Source organism: Podarcis tiliguerta (genome assembly GCF_965153285.1).
Source record: "Podarcis tiliguerta genome assembly, chromosome: 2".
Lineage (NCBI taxonomy): Eukaryota > Metazoa > Chordata > Lepidosauria > Squamata > Lacertidae > Podarcis > Podarcis tiliguerta.
This window is the reverse complement of record NC_139535.1, coordinates 80,134,850-80,152,572: the sequence shown is the minus strand read 5'-3', so window position 1 is coordinate 80,152,572 and position 17,723 is coordinate 80,134,850. Positions and strand designations below refer to the sequence as shown.

The following is a 17,723-nucleotide window of genomic DNA, read 5'->3' as shown; positions in this document are numbered from 1 at the left end:
TTGGAAACCTCAGTTAGTTGCTGCCAGAATGCAAGGCACTTTGAATCGGTAATTAATGTACCGTATTTTTTGCTCTATAAGACTCACTTTTCCCCTCCTAAAAAGTAAGGGGAAATGTGTGTGCGTCTTATGGAGCGAATGCAGGCTCACGGCTATCGCAGAAGCCAGAACAGCAAGAGGGATTGCTGCTTTCACTGCGCAGTGATCCCTCTGGCTGTTCCGGCTTCTGAGATTCAGAATATTTTTTTTCTTGTTTTCCTCCTCCAAAAACTAGGTGCGTCTTGTGGTCTGGTGCGTCTTATAGAGCGAAAAATACGGTATATGAATGCTGATTCTACATGATTTGCACTAGCTGCTGATTAGTTATCATGTTCAGTTGCCTTGAACCCTCTTGTGAGGAACCCCAGGCTTTTGCCAGACTTCAGCCTGCTCCAGAGAGGGTGCTCACCACACAACACCCTGCCTCTTCTTTGCCAGGCAGATAATAAATCAGAACTCCAGCTAACACTGCACAACTCTCTGGCTTGCTGAAGACCAGAAGGTCACTGCAGGGCTGGTCCCTTTGCATCAGCCAATCCACCCAATCTAACACACAGCAAGGCCATTACCTGTAATGCGCATCTGCCATCAGCTCTGTCTTCTTTTGGTTTTTTATTTATTTCAAGATCAGAGCACTTGGGAAATGTGAAGTGCTTCCGATCTCCTCCGATGTTTCCAAAATTGACAAGCCAATTGGAGCAGTTCATTTCAACAGTATAATGTAAGACAGTAGGGGGTCATTTTGTTGCTGCCATTGGCAAGGATTTCTAATCCTTAGTTTTTTAATAATCTACTATAAACCCCTTGGGGATCTGTTAGTAGAGTATCTTCAGCCCACCCCTGGCCTAGAGCATAAAAATACAGGGTAACGTCATGAATGATTGGTGGCTATTTAGCTTCCTGCATAGTTTCATTTGAATTAACTAATTAAGCAACTCTGCAGTAGGATGAGATTTCTCTGGATCTATCAGTGATCCCTGTATTTCATGTTTATAGAATCCTCATAAAGAAAGCATGCTAGTTAAATCAGGGTGGGTTTTGTCTACCCTGCTAAGCACTGAAAAATTTGTTTCTGTTTTTCAGAGATGTCCTTTCAAACAAGGTGTTCTCTACATTTGTGTCATCTTCTCCAGAACTGCTGGCTGGATTTGCTTGCCTACCTTGCCCTGTCCAAATCCAGGTTTAAATGTGACTGTCTTTGAGCTTATATTAGCTTGGCAACCCTAAATGCCTAAGCAACAATAAACAAGTATGTTACTTGTCAACCACCTGGCATCCACCCACTGGGGAAGATGCATAGAGTGCATCTGTCAGTGAAATTTTAGGCCTTAAGCATCTGCGCCCTTAGAGCTAGGTTGGCTGGCCAATTTCATTTAAACAAGGATTGACTATGTGTTATTGGTACTCCTGGCTGAAACGTGGCAGACTTCCTATGTTGATCACTCCTGGAAGCTTAGTGTTAGCAGGACCAGTTGCTTCTCCAGGTCTCCTAAAGCCCACCAAAGCCTTCCCATGCCAGTTATATAGAGCAGATGTCAAAGGGACTTGTAATTTAGGCAACACATGTTGTCTCTATTCCCAGGGATTCCCTTCCCTTAGTAACAGTCAGATGCATAGTTAAAACCTGTGCAGACTTGGAACGGTTGGCAGCTAGGTAGAGCTGTTTATGAGAAATCCCTGCAAGATTTGTGGTGTACGCATTCAGTGAGATGAATTATGTTCCCAAGTGTAAATATGTTCAAGTGGTCTGGTCCTTTGCTTCCTAGGTCTTGGTACTGTTGATTTAAGAATATTGATTTCTCCCACTGTGCTTTAGGCTCTACGACAACTTGAAAGATTAGTTCGCCTCTCTTGAAGACAAGGCATAAAGCAGCAGCAACCCCACTTCTCCATGTGGCCTGGTTGATGCAAGGACTGCATATTATTCTTATGACAATTGTGCATCTAGCGTTGCAGGAGAAGTGTGATTGGTACATGCATTGAATGGTTATCTCGTTAAATCATAGTGCAAGAAGGCATTGAAGTTAAGAATCCTTACTTTTTGTAGGAAGGCTTGCTGCTTTTTCTCTCCCTCTCCCTCTCCCCGCCCCATTTCCCTTGTACCTTCCCTATCTTATGCTATGGCAAGTTCACAACATTGTGGAATAGAATGCCACTTTGAAGCCTAAGTTGGGCTGGCACCCTCAGCTCTGCAATAGCTGATGGGCAAGTGCTAAACAATAGCTGGTGGGAGGTGCTGTTTGACTCACTGCTTGCCTGCTAATTTTGGTTCTTGGCCTGAATCGGCTGCAGTTTCCTATTGAGCGCAGCCGTGTTAGGGACATGGCTGGCTGTTCAATCTATTCCCAGGGAAATTGATTAGGGTCACTGTGTTCTGGGCCTCTGGCAAAGCTACTTTGTCCTTCATCTTCTAGACCACTGGGGCATTGTGGTTGAAGGGTGGAAAACCAGTGTCTCTCTCCTGTAGGTGGGCCTCTTACAGAACATGACAGACTGGTATTAAAGCAACCTGTAGCTGAGATAAAGGCTTCAGGATTAAAGAGAGATGAGTGCTCAACCTTTTTTCTCTGGGTGCTGTGTTAAATTATTCTGACTGCACCTGTACACTCATAATTATTACATAATTCTGTTTTGAAGGCACTGAAGAATTCAGCAGAAATTGTGCTCGCTCCTTTCTGCTTTGATACTTTTTGTTCTTGCAATATGTCTCAAGGTACCTCCTCCAGTATCTAAAATGTCTTCATTCTGCACATATAACTTAGTGGAAGATGTTCTCAATGAGCTTCTTGCCTTAATTTTGTAATTTTGATGCTTTGCTTTAGGGTCTTATAAGCAGAGCAGTAGAGGCGCAGTCTGTTGTCATCCACTTTTGTCAGCTACTTCCTAAAGAAGCTTCCCTGGACTGTGTTTGCTACTGTCAGTAATTTTTGCCTGCCTAGTTGAGGACTTGAGCACTTAACATTGCCTGTCTTTGAACCTCATCTTTGAGGTAGTATTGCAAAAGGGCAAATTACAAACTCTTTGATCATCGTACCACCTACCAACAAAACTTTTGTCTTTTTTGAATTGGGCTACATTTTATTGGTCCGTCAGGCGGCGGCTCACAACATCTACTACTTCACTGGAATAGATTTAAAAGGAGAAAAATAACTAGGTGTTTTCAGCATTTTGATGGCACCTGACTCCAAATTCCTGGATGATTTTCCTCAGCTATGCCATTTAGATGTTAAACAGCATGAGAAACAAGAAGGATCCTCCAACATCTTCTGGAATCAACCAGTCAAGTGGAAAAAGAACTAGAAGAGAGTGGTATCTCTTATCACATGTGCGATAACAGATCTAGAAGTATACCAAGAGAGATGGTATGAAGAGCCAGTGAGATGTCCAGGAGTATCAGTGGTTCTTGTTTTTAACCTGTAAGCCGCCTTGAGTCCTGTCAGGAAAAAGGGTGGGGTATAATTAAGTATATTATTATAAAAATATATCATCAAAGCTACCCCACACCTCCCCCCTCTCTCACACACAAATACTTTATGGTGACCAAAGCAGCATTGGTAGCAAAACTGGGCCAGAAGAAAGATTAGCTAGATTTGAGAAGCCACCACCCTCTCAAACCCCTTGCCTCTCCTCCTCAGTCCACACATCTCACCAGCCCTGCTTCACGCCTTCCTCAAGTGCTTTTGCTGGCTGGAATGCATCCTTGAACTGTAATGATCCCACTTCCTCGTTGGGATGGAGAGATATGTACTTTTGCATGGTCAGCTTCTGCATGATGTGGCTTCTGCATGGTCAGAATGCAACCTACTATACAAAGGTAGTAAGGGCTGCATCTGTCGCCCCACCTACTTATTGCTTCTGGTCCTGCTTCCTCTCTGGAATACAGCTCTTGGAAAGCTGCTCAAGAGGGAACAGGTTCAAGTCACTGCTCAACCATGAAGCTCACTGGGTTGTCCTGAGACAGTAGCTCTTCCTGCTTAACTTACCTTGCAGGGTACCTAGGAGGATAAAAGCTGAGGGAGCAGGGAGAACCATATATGCTACTCCCTGGACTTCCTTGAAAAACGGAGTATAATTTAAAAGCAACTGTATGGCAGGAATCTTTCAGCTATAAAGGTAGGAATATTATAGCAGGACTGGGTGGGAGGTAGGAATGGAATGGTCACTTATAACACTGCACCTATCCAGTGGCAGGTGCTGGTAGCATTTGCTCAGCCCCATTGCACACAGTAGTAATAGCACCAAAGACTCCTATGCATGGGAAGAATTGCTTTTCCCAGGCATAAATAGTAAGTGCCATCACTGGCAAAGTGCAGTAACTCTTGGAACAGAAGCACAGCTTCTGAGAAAGGCATCTCAACTGCACATGACATGAGTTGCAACTGCATACTCGTTGCATAAAAAAATATTGAAGGGCCCTAACAAGAGACTTGTGCTCTATGGGCTCTATTATTTTTTTAAAAAAATGAGCTGCATACAAGCAGATGAACATAGCCAGTGCTAAAGCAGTGAATGTGCTTTGTGGAGACTCTGCCCCCTGCCACTGCCCACAAGCACAGAATGGGATCTGTGTGCATAGAACGCCAACTGGTGACTATTCTGGAAGTGAGCCAGGGACTGGCAGCTTGAATGCCAGTGTTGAATGGTGTCATTGTTTCTTATTGATACACCTGCCCAAGAGCCATAGATTCTGGAAATGCAAGAGAATGAAATTCGCGAGGAAAAAACAATGTCCAATCTTAAGTGAGAAAGGGAGCCGTATTATGATAGAAAGGGTTTGGTGGCTGCTGAGAGGAGAGAATCAAGACAGAGAGAGCCACAGCAAAACTCCAGATTCCTCCACTGAGCATGTAAGCTTCCACGTTGGCTGCTCGCAGGACTGGACTGCACTAGCAAAAAAATTCCATATCAAGTAGAAGTACAAAAGCACTTTTGCCATATTTTAAATGGAATACATAAACAGGGTTCCTACTTGTTCTCAACAAACTTCTCCTTCAGAAAGTTGAGGAAACAATGAGGGACATGCTATTTTTAGATCAGAATCTGACTAATAGGAAGGAAATGTTTGAGTCTGTGAAAACAGTTGGCTATGTAAAAGAAAGTAACTATGAACTGCTGAAGTCCATGATCCTGAAATAGGAAGAGGAAGGGCAGCAGAATAGCAATGAATGTTTAACAGCTGAAAGCTTCAAAAAGAGCATTAGCTTTTTGAAAAGTGTTGGCTGGAAAAATGTTTTGAAAGGAGAATCTATGATAGCAATCAAAGCCTGATGTTCTTTCCTAATATGATCAGGGCAGGAAATGGGACCTCCAAAACAAAGTTGAAAGGAAGTCAACCTACCTTAATATCTGCCTCTGACTGATGGTGCAAATGGGGGCATCTTGCATTGCTTCTACTGTCTGACCCTTAGAGAAAGGGAGTTCTGTTATGAGATATGCAGCTGCCTGGAACACCTGTGTTCTCCATGATTGCAAGTCATCATTTGGTGTGGCATTCTTGGGGTCTTCTGGGAATCTCTTTTGTGCCACCCCTAGGCATTTTGCTGCCTCAAGTAGAGCCCGAATTATGTCTACTAGGGTCAGCATTTTAAAATGGCTTTGCCACCTATTCAGGCACAGATTCTTGCCTTCATCCATCTCTTCATCACTGCCCCTTTGGTGCCACATACAGCAGAACTCTACCTTGTTACATGGTAGGCATGGTCATGATTCCCCCCCCCCTTTTTGGGGGGAGATCATAAAATCTAAAAAAGATGGCATATAGGGCTCAAACAATTTCAGACCAAATAGGTTTAAAAAATATGTAACTGTGCCTGCATCACTAAAGAAAACCATTACTCACCTTGGAACCTGTTGGTAATAGGCCTTCTAGGGTAGTCTGATCCATCAAGAAGTATACCATGCTGTTTTGCCTCCAACTGTAGTGCTTTGCACTACTTTACAGGTGAAACATTTCCATGTGCGTCTGAAGGTTGGAAGGATGTTTGCCATGTCTGAAAGTGGCATAGAAATATATTTTAAATTTTTTTTAAAAAATGTCCAGTAGCACCTTAGAGACCAACTAAGTTTGTTCTTGGTATGAGCTTTCATGTGCATGCAGACTTCTTCAGATACCTTGTGAGGTTAATGGATTTGCATTTCATGCGGCTTAATGTGGTGCCTTCCATGGTTCTAGATTCAGGTAAGTGTTGGTCTGATGCAGTAGAAATATATAAATTAAAAATTGTCCAGTTGGGTAGTCACCTTCCCATTGAACAGACTTCAGTAAGAAGTGCTCCTGAAATGAAGAAAACCAAGGACTGACGCCATCAGTTGTTTGACGGTATCTCCCTCCCTTCCAGTATTCTCGGAGCCTGCTGACCATCATTCCTTCAGACACATTCAGAACCTGGCACTTTCAGAAAGAGCCTCCCTCCCATATGCTGCCAGAAACCATTGGATGCTCTTCACAGGGGCTATTACAAAATTCTGAGGCAGACTCAGCCAGCTGATGCCCGAAAAGCAAAAGCTGGGGGGGGGGGTTGCTTTTGATCCATTCTTGCTTATGAGACGCTCTGAGAAGGTTGGGCTGATCTTTGAGCATCCTCTGTATGGAGGTTATCTTTAGCTCAGCTACCGAGCAGTCATTCCTTCTGAAATCACTGTACTGCTTTTCTCTTGAGAAATTAGTCCAGCTCTGACTTGAGGGAGCAATGTGAAGCCTTGGGCCTTCTGGCATTTCATTGTACTTGTGCTGGATAGGACTCCTTTTATCCCCTCAAATATATATATGTGTGTGTCTATGTTGTAGATTTCATTCTACTTCGTATTTCCACGTGAATCCTGCTACTTATCTCTAGCTACTTCTGTTGGGCCACCACCTCGAGAGAGTCCTGTGCTGGATAGCTGTATATGCTTAATCTTCTAGTAAATTGGCAATTGCGGTGTAGCTGTCATGCCTTATTATCTCACTGGTCATCACCTGCAGGCCATGTAAACAAGCCACTCTCCTCTCATCCCTTGGTATTTTCTTTTGGATTAGGAGCTACTCTTGTATAGGTTACTTTAAGCCTGTGTTAACCTGTTTCTATTAATGAAAAGAGACACAGGGCTATCTGTTCTTGGCAAGCATGTGCTTGAACTTGCTTTCTGCTCTGGTGTTTGTTTGTTTTTAGGATCTGCTCTGGGGTGGCTGGGTTAAGAGGCGATGCCTTTTCAATCTTTGGGGCTTCCTCTCTTTTTCAGCAGCCGCATGGCACTTCACTCACACACATCAAAGTAAAAACCTAACAAGTAATGAGGGTGAGTGAAGCAGGAGCTCAAGGTGGAACTGAGATCACTAATGGCAGAATGAAAATCTTACGGCTGGGCTGATAAAATGTTTTCATTCCGAGGGAACAAAAGAAAGGGTTTCTCTCGGCACCAGCTGGAGACCTGGGCTTTTACTTTCTCTGCTTCCTTGCCCCTCTTGAGGAATAGAAAAGAGATGTATAGGCACCACTTGAAAACAAGCAAAAACACAAGTTGCCTAATAATGCAGGCTGGTCTTGGCTTGGGTCAGTTTGCAGGGCGTGGGGGGAGGATCTACGGCAGCCTTTTGTGATAGGCTTGTGAATGAGCTGCCTTTGGTGACTGGCAGTATCTTTCTCGCCACCTCCTCCTCTCTTTCTCTTTGCATTGCCATCATGTGATCCCCTGCCCCCCTTCTCCCCCCCAGCATTGTTTCGTAACCAGCTGTCCCACTTACAGAACAGTTGTTTCTGGACTTCGGGGAAGTGTTACACTGGGGGGGAAATGGTTTGCACAGCATCTGCGATGACTTTCTCGACCTCATCTCTAGGCAGAGGCCACGTTGGCATGGCCTAGTTCAAGCCTCGCTGCTCCACTTGGAATCTCAGGAGCTCCGTGTATGGTGGATCTTCAAGGCGGAGCCTGCTGTGTCTGAATAAGCAGCAGGTGTTCCAGAGGAGCCTTTCCAGGTGCTATGGTAGATCACTCCTGCTGGCTATAACGGTGGCCTACACTGATGCAGTCGAAGGAAAGGGAGAGAAGGCGAAACAGGCGTGCCCTGGAGCTGCGCTCAGCCCTTTGCTGGCTGGGGACTCTCTTTCGCTTCCAGGAGAAGTTGAGCTCCAGGCGGGGGCCTTGTTTGCTTTTGCCACCGGGGGCAAAGTCCCCCATGAGCCGTCGGGTCAGCCCTTCCCCACCACCCGTTTTGACCTTTTAACTGTATGGTTGCAGCTACGGAAACAGCCGGGTCACCAGGTGGACCCTTGGGGTTGAGGGCCACCGAATGGATGGTAAGGAACCACGGGGTCCTGGGTGGGTGAACGGACTGCTGTCTGCTTTCTCCCTCGCTCCCTGTGTTTATTAGACAGCTGCTTCTTTCAAGGAATGTATGGTGAGAAAAGGGCTCTAAAGACAAAGACACACATGGATCTATCTGTGACGCTGAATGTGGCACAGTAAATTTTTGAGCAGATGGGTTTGTACTCACATGCAGCCCCTACAACAAATCAGCTCTGACTGTCATAGACATATGTAGAAACTATTTAAATGGTTAGCCTTGGGGGAGTTATTCCTGATGAATTATGTTTCCACTAACTCCAGAATTTATCCCCTTTTATTTCCAGTTAAAGAACCTTGAGCGTTGAACAAAAGATGCTCAGAGCTGCTGTTTTCTCTCTAAGGGTACCATTTTTGCTTTATGAATTTGCAGCACGTCGTAGTTTGAGCTGAGCTTTCTTGCTGCTATTACCATCCTAATTGCTGTTTTAAATGCTTATATGAAGGAAGAATCTGCCAGTTTATTCTAAGTAGTAGATTCAAAGCCTCAGAAATCAAAGGTGTTGGCATCATAAAGAGTAAGGAGGGTCAATTAGGAGAAATCTAAGGATCAACATGCTCAAGAATGTCTCCTTGCTGACAAGCCATCTAAAGCACATTCTGATAACTTTCACCCAGTCCATTGGGCATGATTGTATTTAAATAAAATGTCTAGCCCTCAAGGTTGTGATGAAGTATCAGAAATAGCTGTTTAGATTCTGCTAAACATTAAGGATATGGATGAATCTTCTGCTGTCATGAAGCAGATTTTCTTCTTTCCTGGAATTCTAACATTTTATCAGTATTCCAAACTCATGGGAATGGCAAGGGTGAAGAAGGCTCATCATTTGTGGGGTAGGAGGAAAAGGTTAAACTTCCCTCTATATATTTTTTTAACTGACTGGCTTCCTAATGGTGCATTTAAGTGTTACATCTAATTTGGCTTTCAGTGACAAATGGCAGGTGAAAACATTTCCCCCTGGAAACCTATGCCTGTTCACTTTGACCACTGGTCTTCTCTAGAGGCCTTTCTTTCTCCCCCTATTAATATCTGTTGTTACACCTTCTGACCTGGTCACTACAGTCTCAGTTATAGGGTGAGGGGCAGCCTATTGGTGAATAAACTGCACCATGCTTTTTCTCAGAAACACTGTCCTGTCACTTATTAGGACCATGTTCACAGATGTCATGGCTGAGCTGAGATGTCATGAGACTTCCTGTTTCAGCCCCCAATAAAAAATAGAGTCATTGTGATGTAGTGTTACAGTATTGAACTTTGACTGGGCAGACCCTGGGTTCTAATCCCCACTCAGCTATGAAACCCACTGGGTGCCCTTGGATCAGTGACTCTTGGCCTAATCTGCTCACAACTTATGTTAGTATAATTGGAGGAAGGGGGGATAATAGAATTGCGTATGGTGCCCTGAGCTCCTTGGGAGAAGAGCGAGATATAAATGTAATAAGAAATAAAAAAATAAATATTTCACATCCTCAAGAGTATCACAACCAAAATGAAATTTGCATAAATCTGTCCCATGGTTGATTCCAATTGTGGGCATTGGTTTACTGGTCATAGGATATTTCTTAGAAGGGTTGAGGGGGTGAGGTTATAGAACCAGATTACCTGCACTTGGCCTAGAAATTAAGGGCACATGCACACCATACATCCCAACACATATTTAAAGCGCATGACTTTCCCGAAAGAATCCTGGGAACTCTGTTTCTCCCCCCCCCCCAGTACCTTCAACTACATATTCCAGGATTCCTCGGAGGAAGTTATGTGCTTTAACTGTGTGTTGGTTGTGCTTCAAGGGTACGGCATGGATCTGCCCTAAATCTGCTAGTCTGTATCCCATCCTTTTGCTGACTGGCTTTCTATACTAGAGAGATTACAATGGCATCTGTTCCTGTATAGCCACTGAAAAAGACAGGAGAATGCAAGGCAGTGTATTGATAACATCTGGCTGGCCTGTGCTTGCCTATCACCAAGACTCTTAGGATGTCTAAGATCCCTCTGAGATAACATACAAGTTACGCACCAAAGCCAACACTTGCCCCTCAAGAGACTTGTTAGCCAAATGATGATGCTTTTTCGTTGTTGTTTTGGAAACCTTGTGAGGAGGGAGGCCCCTTGTGTTGGAGAATATATTGGTTTCCGTCTCCAGTTGCTAGCAGTGCAGGAGCAAGATTAAATTCTAATTTCATATCTAAATTAATGCTGAAAAGACCCAGAGTGATAAAGTGGTGAAACAAAACCAGTAAAACATTAAATGAGGAACATTGAGGTGGCAATGTTCAGATGCAGCAGATCAGTACAAATAAGAATCCCACGCAGACTGCTTCCCAACAGTCCTGCAAAAAGATCTTTCCCTTGCATTTCTAAAATGTAATCGTGAAAATCATTGCCACACTTCTTCTGGGAACTCATTCCAAACCTGCTGGAAAGGTCCTACCCCTTCCAATTGAAGTTTAACTTCTGGAAGATGGGGATTTTTATCTGGGCCCAACCAGAAGTTCCTAATGGGAGGCTAGTGTATGTGTGTCAGGAACACAGGAAGCTACCTTCCACCAAAGCAGACAATTGGTCAATCTAATTTAGGGATGGAGTCCCTCTGGCCCTCCAGATGTTGGACTCCATCTTCCATCAGTCCCAGCTGGCATGACCAATGACCAGGGATGATAAGAGTTGTAGCCCAGCAACATGGATGGCCACAGGTTCCCATCTCTAGTCTATACTGACTGCGAGCACCTTTCCAGGATTTCAGACAGGTCTTTCCCAACCTACTTGGAGATACTAGAGATTGAGCCTGGAGCCTTCTGCATGTAAAGCAGGGGTGGGGAACCTGGGGCCCTCCAGCTGTTCTTGGACTTTTGACTCGCATCGGCCCCAGCCACCATGGCCAATGGTAAGGGACAATGGGAGCTGGAGGTGAGCAGTATCTGGAGGCCCAGAGGTTTCTCAGTCGCATGTGCCCTCTTGCTATACAGGTGTCCCCCCCACTTAGGCAGGGATTATGTTTCAGGGCCCACGCACATAAGCAAAAATTGTGTAAGTGGGGAGCACCCTCTAAAAAGCCTTTGAACACCTGCTTTTCCCTGCTCTCCAGCTTTCTCTACAATGCAGACTACAATATCAGCTCTGGGGCTGGTTGGAGGCTGGAGGACACGCAGGCAAGTAGTGGTGGTGGCGGCTGTGGCTGCTGCAGTACCCCGCCCATCAGCTGTTAGGGAGGGAGGCTGTGTGCTCGGGTCTCTTTGGGGCTTCCTCCGCCGTCCCTGATGTCTTTTTCAGGCTCTGGGGAGGGTCTCCTCACAAGCAACAAGGACTGTTCAGCTCTCTCCCACTATTTCCTGCTTTGAATTTTTTTATTTATTTCCTGGCACTGCATGTATATGCGTTTGTGCACAAGTTTATTGCCTGTAGTCTTTCCCCCTTGTATGGCCAGAATGCCTAGTAACCTACAGTTACTTCAGCTTCCCTTCTGATAGGTAGTGCTGTTCATCTCCTTGAGCAGCCTGGACCTTGTTTTTACTCCATGCAGAAGATACCATCTGCCTGGGAATGCAAATGGTGCCATACCAACCATTATTTGAAGCATGCGTGGTTCCACAAAATGCGTTCCGTAAATAACACTGGGGCTTTTATTCCCTAGTGCAGATTTTCTTTTGTATTCCCTTCCATTTGTTTATTCTTAAGGCGTTTATATGCAGCTTAATCATAAGCATTTCCACCAAGTATTTTGTGAGAGGACTGCGACCTAAGCTGCAGAGCAGCCAAAATAACATTTGGAGGTGGCTTTCTCCATAGGAAACACAAAATAAGGTTTTTTAAAAAATAAACGCAGCACGTCCATCATACGATGCTCTAATTTGCCATGCTCATGAAAATCATATGCAAATTGTATTTCATGTGGATTAGCACTGAGCTTTCAGCTCCTGCAGCTTTTCTTGAGGTGCCCCTCTGTCGAAGAAGGTGCTCCACCCTGGCTGTTGCTTTGCTGATCTCCAAAGTGCAGAGAGAAAAGAGGTGGATTTGTGTGTCTGGTGAGAGCAGCTTCTGCGTGGTGAATAAGCCTGATGGGGAAACTCTTTGAGGACGAAAGCGTGCATGGTGGAGATCGGCGCAGTTAAAGAGAGTGCCTGCCTATGTTGCTTGAGTGCCCTGTGCTCAGTTTATCTGCCAGCAATGCAGCCTAGTAGTTGTGTTTTGGATACAGTGGGAGAAGAAGGAGATACCGGAGGCTTTGAAAGATTACTAGGGCTGCATCTCTATTAGTCCCCTATGCTCTGGTGTTTATCTTGGCACAGGTCAGTCTGTGAGGCTCTTGTGCAATTGGACATGGTCGATTAGTTCCATAAGCTGGATTCATGGAGTCTGACCAAGCCAACGTGAATAGAAAATGCCTTCATCGGGTTCACTGTTTAAAGGGTGCTCTCAGCTCAAATGGTGTAATGGAGAGTTATTTCTGTGGCAAGAGATGCTTTTAACACCTGGGGCTTTGTCGTAATGAGGCAAATGGTGTGTTTCTGCTCTTTCCCCCTTGTTGCTTCTATTCAGCCAACCAATTTCTTGTTCGGTTGTCATCTGCAATTCTGGCTGCAGCAGTGGTTGAGGATGTGTGGGGAGGGGAGCATAATTAGGAAGGGAAATGGCTGGAGAATCCAACCCCCTTGGGCCAACCCAGTCTTGTATACAGTATACAGTACTATTTCTCACAGCAGCTAGCATAAGAAACCTATTACAAGAAAGGTAGAAGAGCCCTCTAGTGGTCATAGAAAGGATGTTTTCACACATATATTGGGTATCTAAATTTGCAACAGAAATTTGCTGAAGCCCTAAAGTTGGGGTGGGGAGCCTGTGTCCCCCAGAAGTTGCTGGACTATAACTCCCATAATCCCAGACCATTAACCATATTGGCTGAGGCTTATGGATGGCCCACTTTAACTGATTCCACAGCCCCTCCCTATGCACTCCAGATCTCATGAAGGGAACCCTCTTAAAGGAAACAAGGGCCACCCAAAAATAAAGTCATGATTTCTGCATACTCAGAGGACTCTCTGCGAGACATGCAGAAGTATGTAAGTTTGTGAGCTGAAAGAGAGAACAACTTTTTGAAAAGAGAAAAAAAGCACTGTGGGCATTTTAAGACCTTTGGAATGTCAGTGACATACAGAAAAATAGACTATTTACTGGTGCAGTTCATGTCTGTCTGAAGAGGGAAATTCTAGGTTCATGTTGCACCCCAAAAGTAAGAGGTGCTGTCTTTTTGCTGCTGGCCTCTTCTGGGAGGGGGTTGGGTGCCAGGGAGGGGTCCATGCTGCTGCTGCTGTCCATTTACAGCAATGTTAAAATCCTGGGTTTCCTTCATTGTTTTATGTGAGCAGCTCTTAGTTCTGCCCTGGAGGATGGAAAAAGTGGGTCAGATTGGAAGTTGGGCATGCTGTGTTAGTCTAGCAATTATGTCAAGGGCTGCAGGCTGTTGAGCCATAGAATGATGGTGTCCGTTAAAAGTGGCAAGCAGAGGGGGAGGTTGGGGGATGCATGCCATGAGGCTAAAATATTTTCACCCTATATTTTCCTCTATTTTGGTAATTAAAAAAATAAATAAGGTGCTCGTACTCATGTCTTGATAAAAGTGCTGTGGGTACCAGCACCAAATGGCTGCCTTGGTAGCAAAAGGTGCCTGCACTCCATATTGGTGAGTGCTGCCCTTCCAGAAGCAATATATACACACATGCATACATAGATCTCAATAAAACGCTTGGATTCAGGACTGGCAACCAGCCCTGAACCCTGGGCAAGTTAGCATTTTATAGCAGACTCGGGGAATGTTTATAACACGTGGGAAAGCAAAAATATGTGAATCTTGAATAGTATTGCTGGCCTCCTGTTTCAGGCTATGTGGAACCCTGAACATTTAGAATTATTTTTTCTGTATGCCCAAGTAGCTGAATTAAATCCAAAGGTGTGCCAGATACATTAAAATTGAGAAAAGATGAAGCCCATTCCTTTGTTTTTCAGATCTAGCAAAAAGATTGTAAAATGCTGAATTGTAAATTGTACAGTAAAATGCTGTAAAATGGGAATTGGAGCCTAGTGACACCTGGAGGGCCACAAAACTTAACAGAATGCTGCTGCCTTTTGCAAACTTGCTTCAAAGCATTCTGGTCAGTGAGAGTGCTTCAGAAAGGAAAGCTGAATCCGCTCTTCCCCAGCCTTCTCAACTCAGGCTGTGGGTACCATGGCCACAGAATACAGCTCTTCATGTTGGGTCTGTAATACAGGGGGAGGGAACAGCTGTCTTTGGAAAGGGCCATAGCTCAGTGGCAGAGCATATACTTCTGTGTGCATTGAAGGTCCCAAATTCAATTGCTTGTACCGCTAGCAAGGTTGAAAAAGTGTCTCACCTGCCAGCCTGTGGAGTCGCTGGCAGTCAAGTGTTGCAGGCAGTGCTGAGCAAGATGGGCCAGTGGGCTGATTTTGGCACAAGGCAGCTTCTACCACTTAGAAAACCTTTATTAGATGTGCATTCCAGCACAGAAGGCCTCCATTGCACGGAGTTCAAATAATGGTTTAAAGCAAATCTATCAAATAAGCCGCTAGACGAAATTTCATGAAATGATAGGGGCCATTAGTGTGGGAGATGAAGAAAATGTGGGTAGAGCTTGTTGGGTTAAAAATAGGGCTAGCTGAACATGCCCATGCCTGTCTTGTGCTGTAGGGGAGTGCTCAGACTCCCAATAATTTTTTGTTTCTTAAAAAAAGAAATCTACAAAATGGTGTGAGCATTTCTTCAAAGGCACTCTTCAAGCTGGATGATTCAGAAGCACTGCAGAATGGCAGGTGAGCTTCAGAGTGAGCGAGCGCCTCGTGTTCCACATTGGGACACACAAACTCCCGCACAGACACTGATGGGATCTAAATGAGCTGTCACTACTGCCAGCGAGGACTTGGGGTCATGGTAGAAAGCGCAGTGACGTCATCTCAGTGTGCTGGCGCAGTGGAGGAAAAGCAAATCTGATACTGGGAATTACTATGAAAAGGGACTGAAAATGAAACGGCAAGTACGCCAGGATGAGTCTCTGGTATGGCTGTGCTTGGAATGCCAATGTAGTTCTAGTGGCCTGATTTTGAAAAAGAGATCACAGAAGGGGAGGAAAGTAAAGAAATGGGTGGCTAAAGATATTCAGGTGGATGGGACTTCCTTCAAAGAGAAGTTTAGGCCGCACACTTATTTAGGAATGGTGTGAAAGAAACCAAAACATTGGAGCTTGAAGTTCTCTAATACTTTGACAGCAAGTTCAGGACAAATTAAAGCAAGCACTGTTTTCAACTTACGGAATTCATCTCACAGTTTGGAAGGCCACTAACACTGTCATTGTCACTGTCAACTGAAATAGGTTAGCTCCCATAGATGGGTCTCTCAGTGGCTGTAGGTCATGGTTTGCAGATGCACTATATCTTTCCTTACCAGAGGCAGTGAACAGACAGAGGATGATTATTGAAATCATGTCCTAGTTATCAATTTTCCAAGGGTATGTGGTTGGTCCTGGTTAGAGACCAAATACTACACTTGATGAACCTAGAATTCTGATCCTGCAAGATTATTGTTGCCAACATCCAACAAGAGGAACAAACAATTACTTGCACTTTCACACTTGTATTACGTTTTTCCAAGGAACTCAAGGTAACGTATGTGGGATTATCAGTTTTTTCCTCCCAGCAGCCTTGTGAATTAAGTTATGTTGCTTGTGTGATTTCCCCCCGCCCCACCCCGCAAAAAAACCCCTTCAAAACCATTGAGCTTCATGGTTCAAATTCAGTTATGTAGCCACTACACCACAATGACTCTTACAGTGCCATTTGAAAGCTGGGAGAAGAGGAGATTAGCACATCACAATTATAGCCTTGAGCAGGGGTCAGCAGGGGGCTGGTCCACTGTCCCTCAGACCTTGTGGGGGGCTGGACTATATTTTTTTTGGGGGGGGGAATGAATGAATTCCTATGGCCCACAAATAACCCAAAGATGCATTTTAAATAAAAGCACACATTGTACTCCTGTAAAAACACCAGGCAGGCCCCACAAATAACCCAGAGATGCATTTTAAATAAAAGGACACATTCTACTCACGTAAAAACACGCTGATTCCTGGACCGTCTGCGGGCCGGATTGAGAAGGCGATTGGGCCGGATCCAGCCCCCGGGCCTTAGTTTGCCTACTCATGTCCCTTGAGGAATGATGCAAGTTCACTGGGCGAGAAATTGTACAGCAGTCAGTAATGATGAAACATGTGGTCCAACACCATCTGGTAACCCAAGAATGAGAGAGGTTGTCTTAAGGAATTTTTTTCCTGTTCCTGGTGGCCTATCTAAATTTTAGCCAAAGTGGTTTTTTAAACCACAGTTTCTCTTATTTGAAATATACATATTGATGAGACAGTATTTATTACATCTTTCTCTGATTTGGCATGTAAATGCACATGTTTGGATTGCAATGCAATGTCTTGAGTTTTGTGTGCCATAACTTGGAAGCCCATATTGCTAGGGGATATCGGCTTCATTATGGAGCCAGGCGAATGTTCAGGGCTCACTTTCAGGCAAAATAAACTCCCAGCCCCTAAACCACACTCTGAACCTAACACTAAACCAAGGTTTATTAAACTATGGTTTATGAAACCACGGCTTAGTGTTTTATGCAAAGCCTGCCTAGTGGCTTGACTATGGTTTGTTTACTGCTAACAAACCATGATCTGAAGCTGTGGTTCGTTGCTGGTTTATGACCCTTAGTTTGTTGTAATTAAGTTTTGCAACTCTCACCAAGCCAAACACCCTTCCTTAACCATGGTTTGTTTGGCCTCCCCGCCCCAGATGCTCACTGAACTACAAAGGCATGAGTTGAGAGCAGCTGAACCAAACTTTGGAGAAAAACAAGCCATGGTTTGCTTGCTCATCTGTGAGACAACTCATGGCTTGTTTTAACAAACCGTGGTTTAGTGTTCTGTGTGAACCAGGCCTCTGTCTGGAGAACAGAGCAGCCATCAAGAATGCAGAATTGTTCCCTCCCTTTGCCTAGACCTCAAGACAGGGTTGATGGTTTAGAGTGCAGTTGGAGGCTCTTGGGCATGACGCAGGAGCGACTGACGGCCTGAGGTTAGATGAGATCATAGTGCTCAGCCTGGCCTTAAGGCCTGTGGTGCTCTGTCGCTGTCGGGGGTCCCTCATGGCTTATGGAAGAGGTCAGTGTTCTGGAGATGGGGAGGGGTGATTGCTGCCCCTTTTTGGAGGGGGCCCCATGGAGCTAAAATATAATGCTGAGATGGCCCTAGGAAGGGGGGAAGAGCTGCCAGAATTTTCTTACGTGGCAAAAGAAATCTCCTTGAGG

General features: G+C 44.8%; 1 protein-coding gene and 1 long non-coding RNA gene across 6 annotated transcripts in view; one reads left to right on the top strand and one right to left on the bottom strand.

Annotated features, from left to right (window-relative positions):
• PRKACA (protein kinase cAMP-activated catalytic subunit alpha) overlaps nt 1-17,723 on the top strand; it is a 60,215-nt gene that overhangs the window by 24,467 nt on the left and 18,025 nt on the right. The window contains exon 1 of one of the 5 annotated variants that reach the window (XM_083430927.1): nt 7,747-8,315. The exons of the other annotated variants lie outside the window; for them this stretch is intronic. Coding sequence (XP_083287053.1) covers nt 8,309-8,315 — 7 coding nt within the window. The 5' untranslated portion in view covers nt 7,747-8,308. Of the gene's footprint in view, nt 1-7,746; nt 8,316-17,723 lie in introns of those variants that run through there. 5 annotated transcript variants of the gene reach the window in all.
• Nucleotides 3,115-7,887, bottom strand: LOC310673097. The gene is made up of 3 exons (XR_014508846.1): nt 7,763-7,887; nt 5,879-6,313; nt 3,115-3,472 (listed from the first exon to the last, which is right to left on the bottom strand). It is a non-coding gene; the product is annotated as an uncharacterized lncRNA (long non-coding RNA).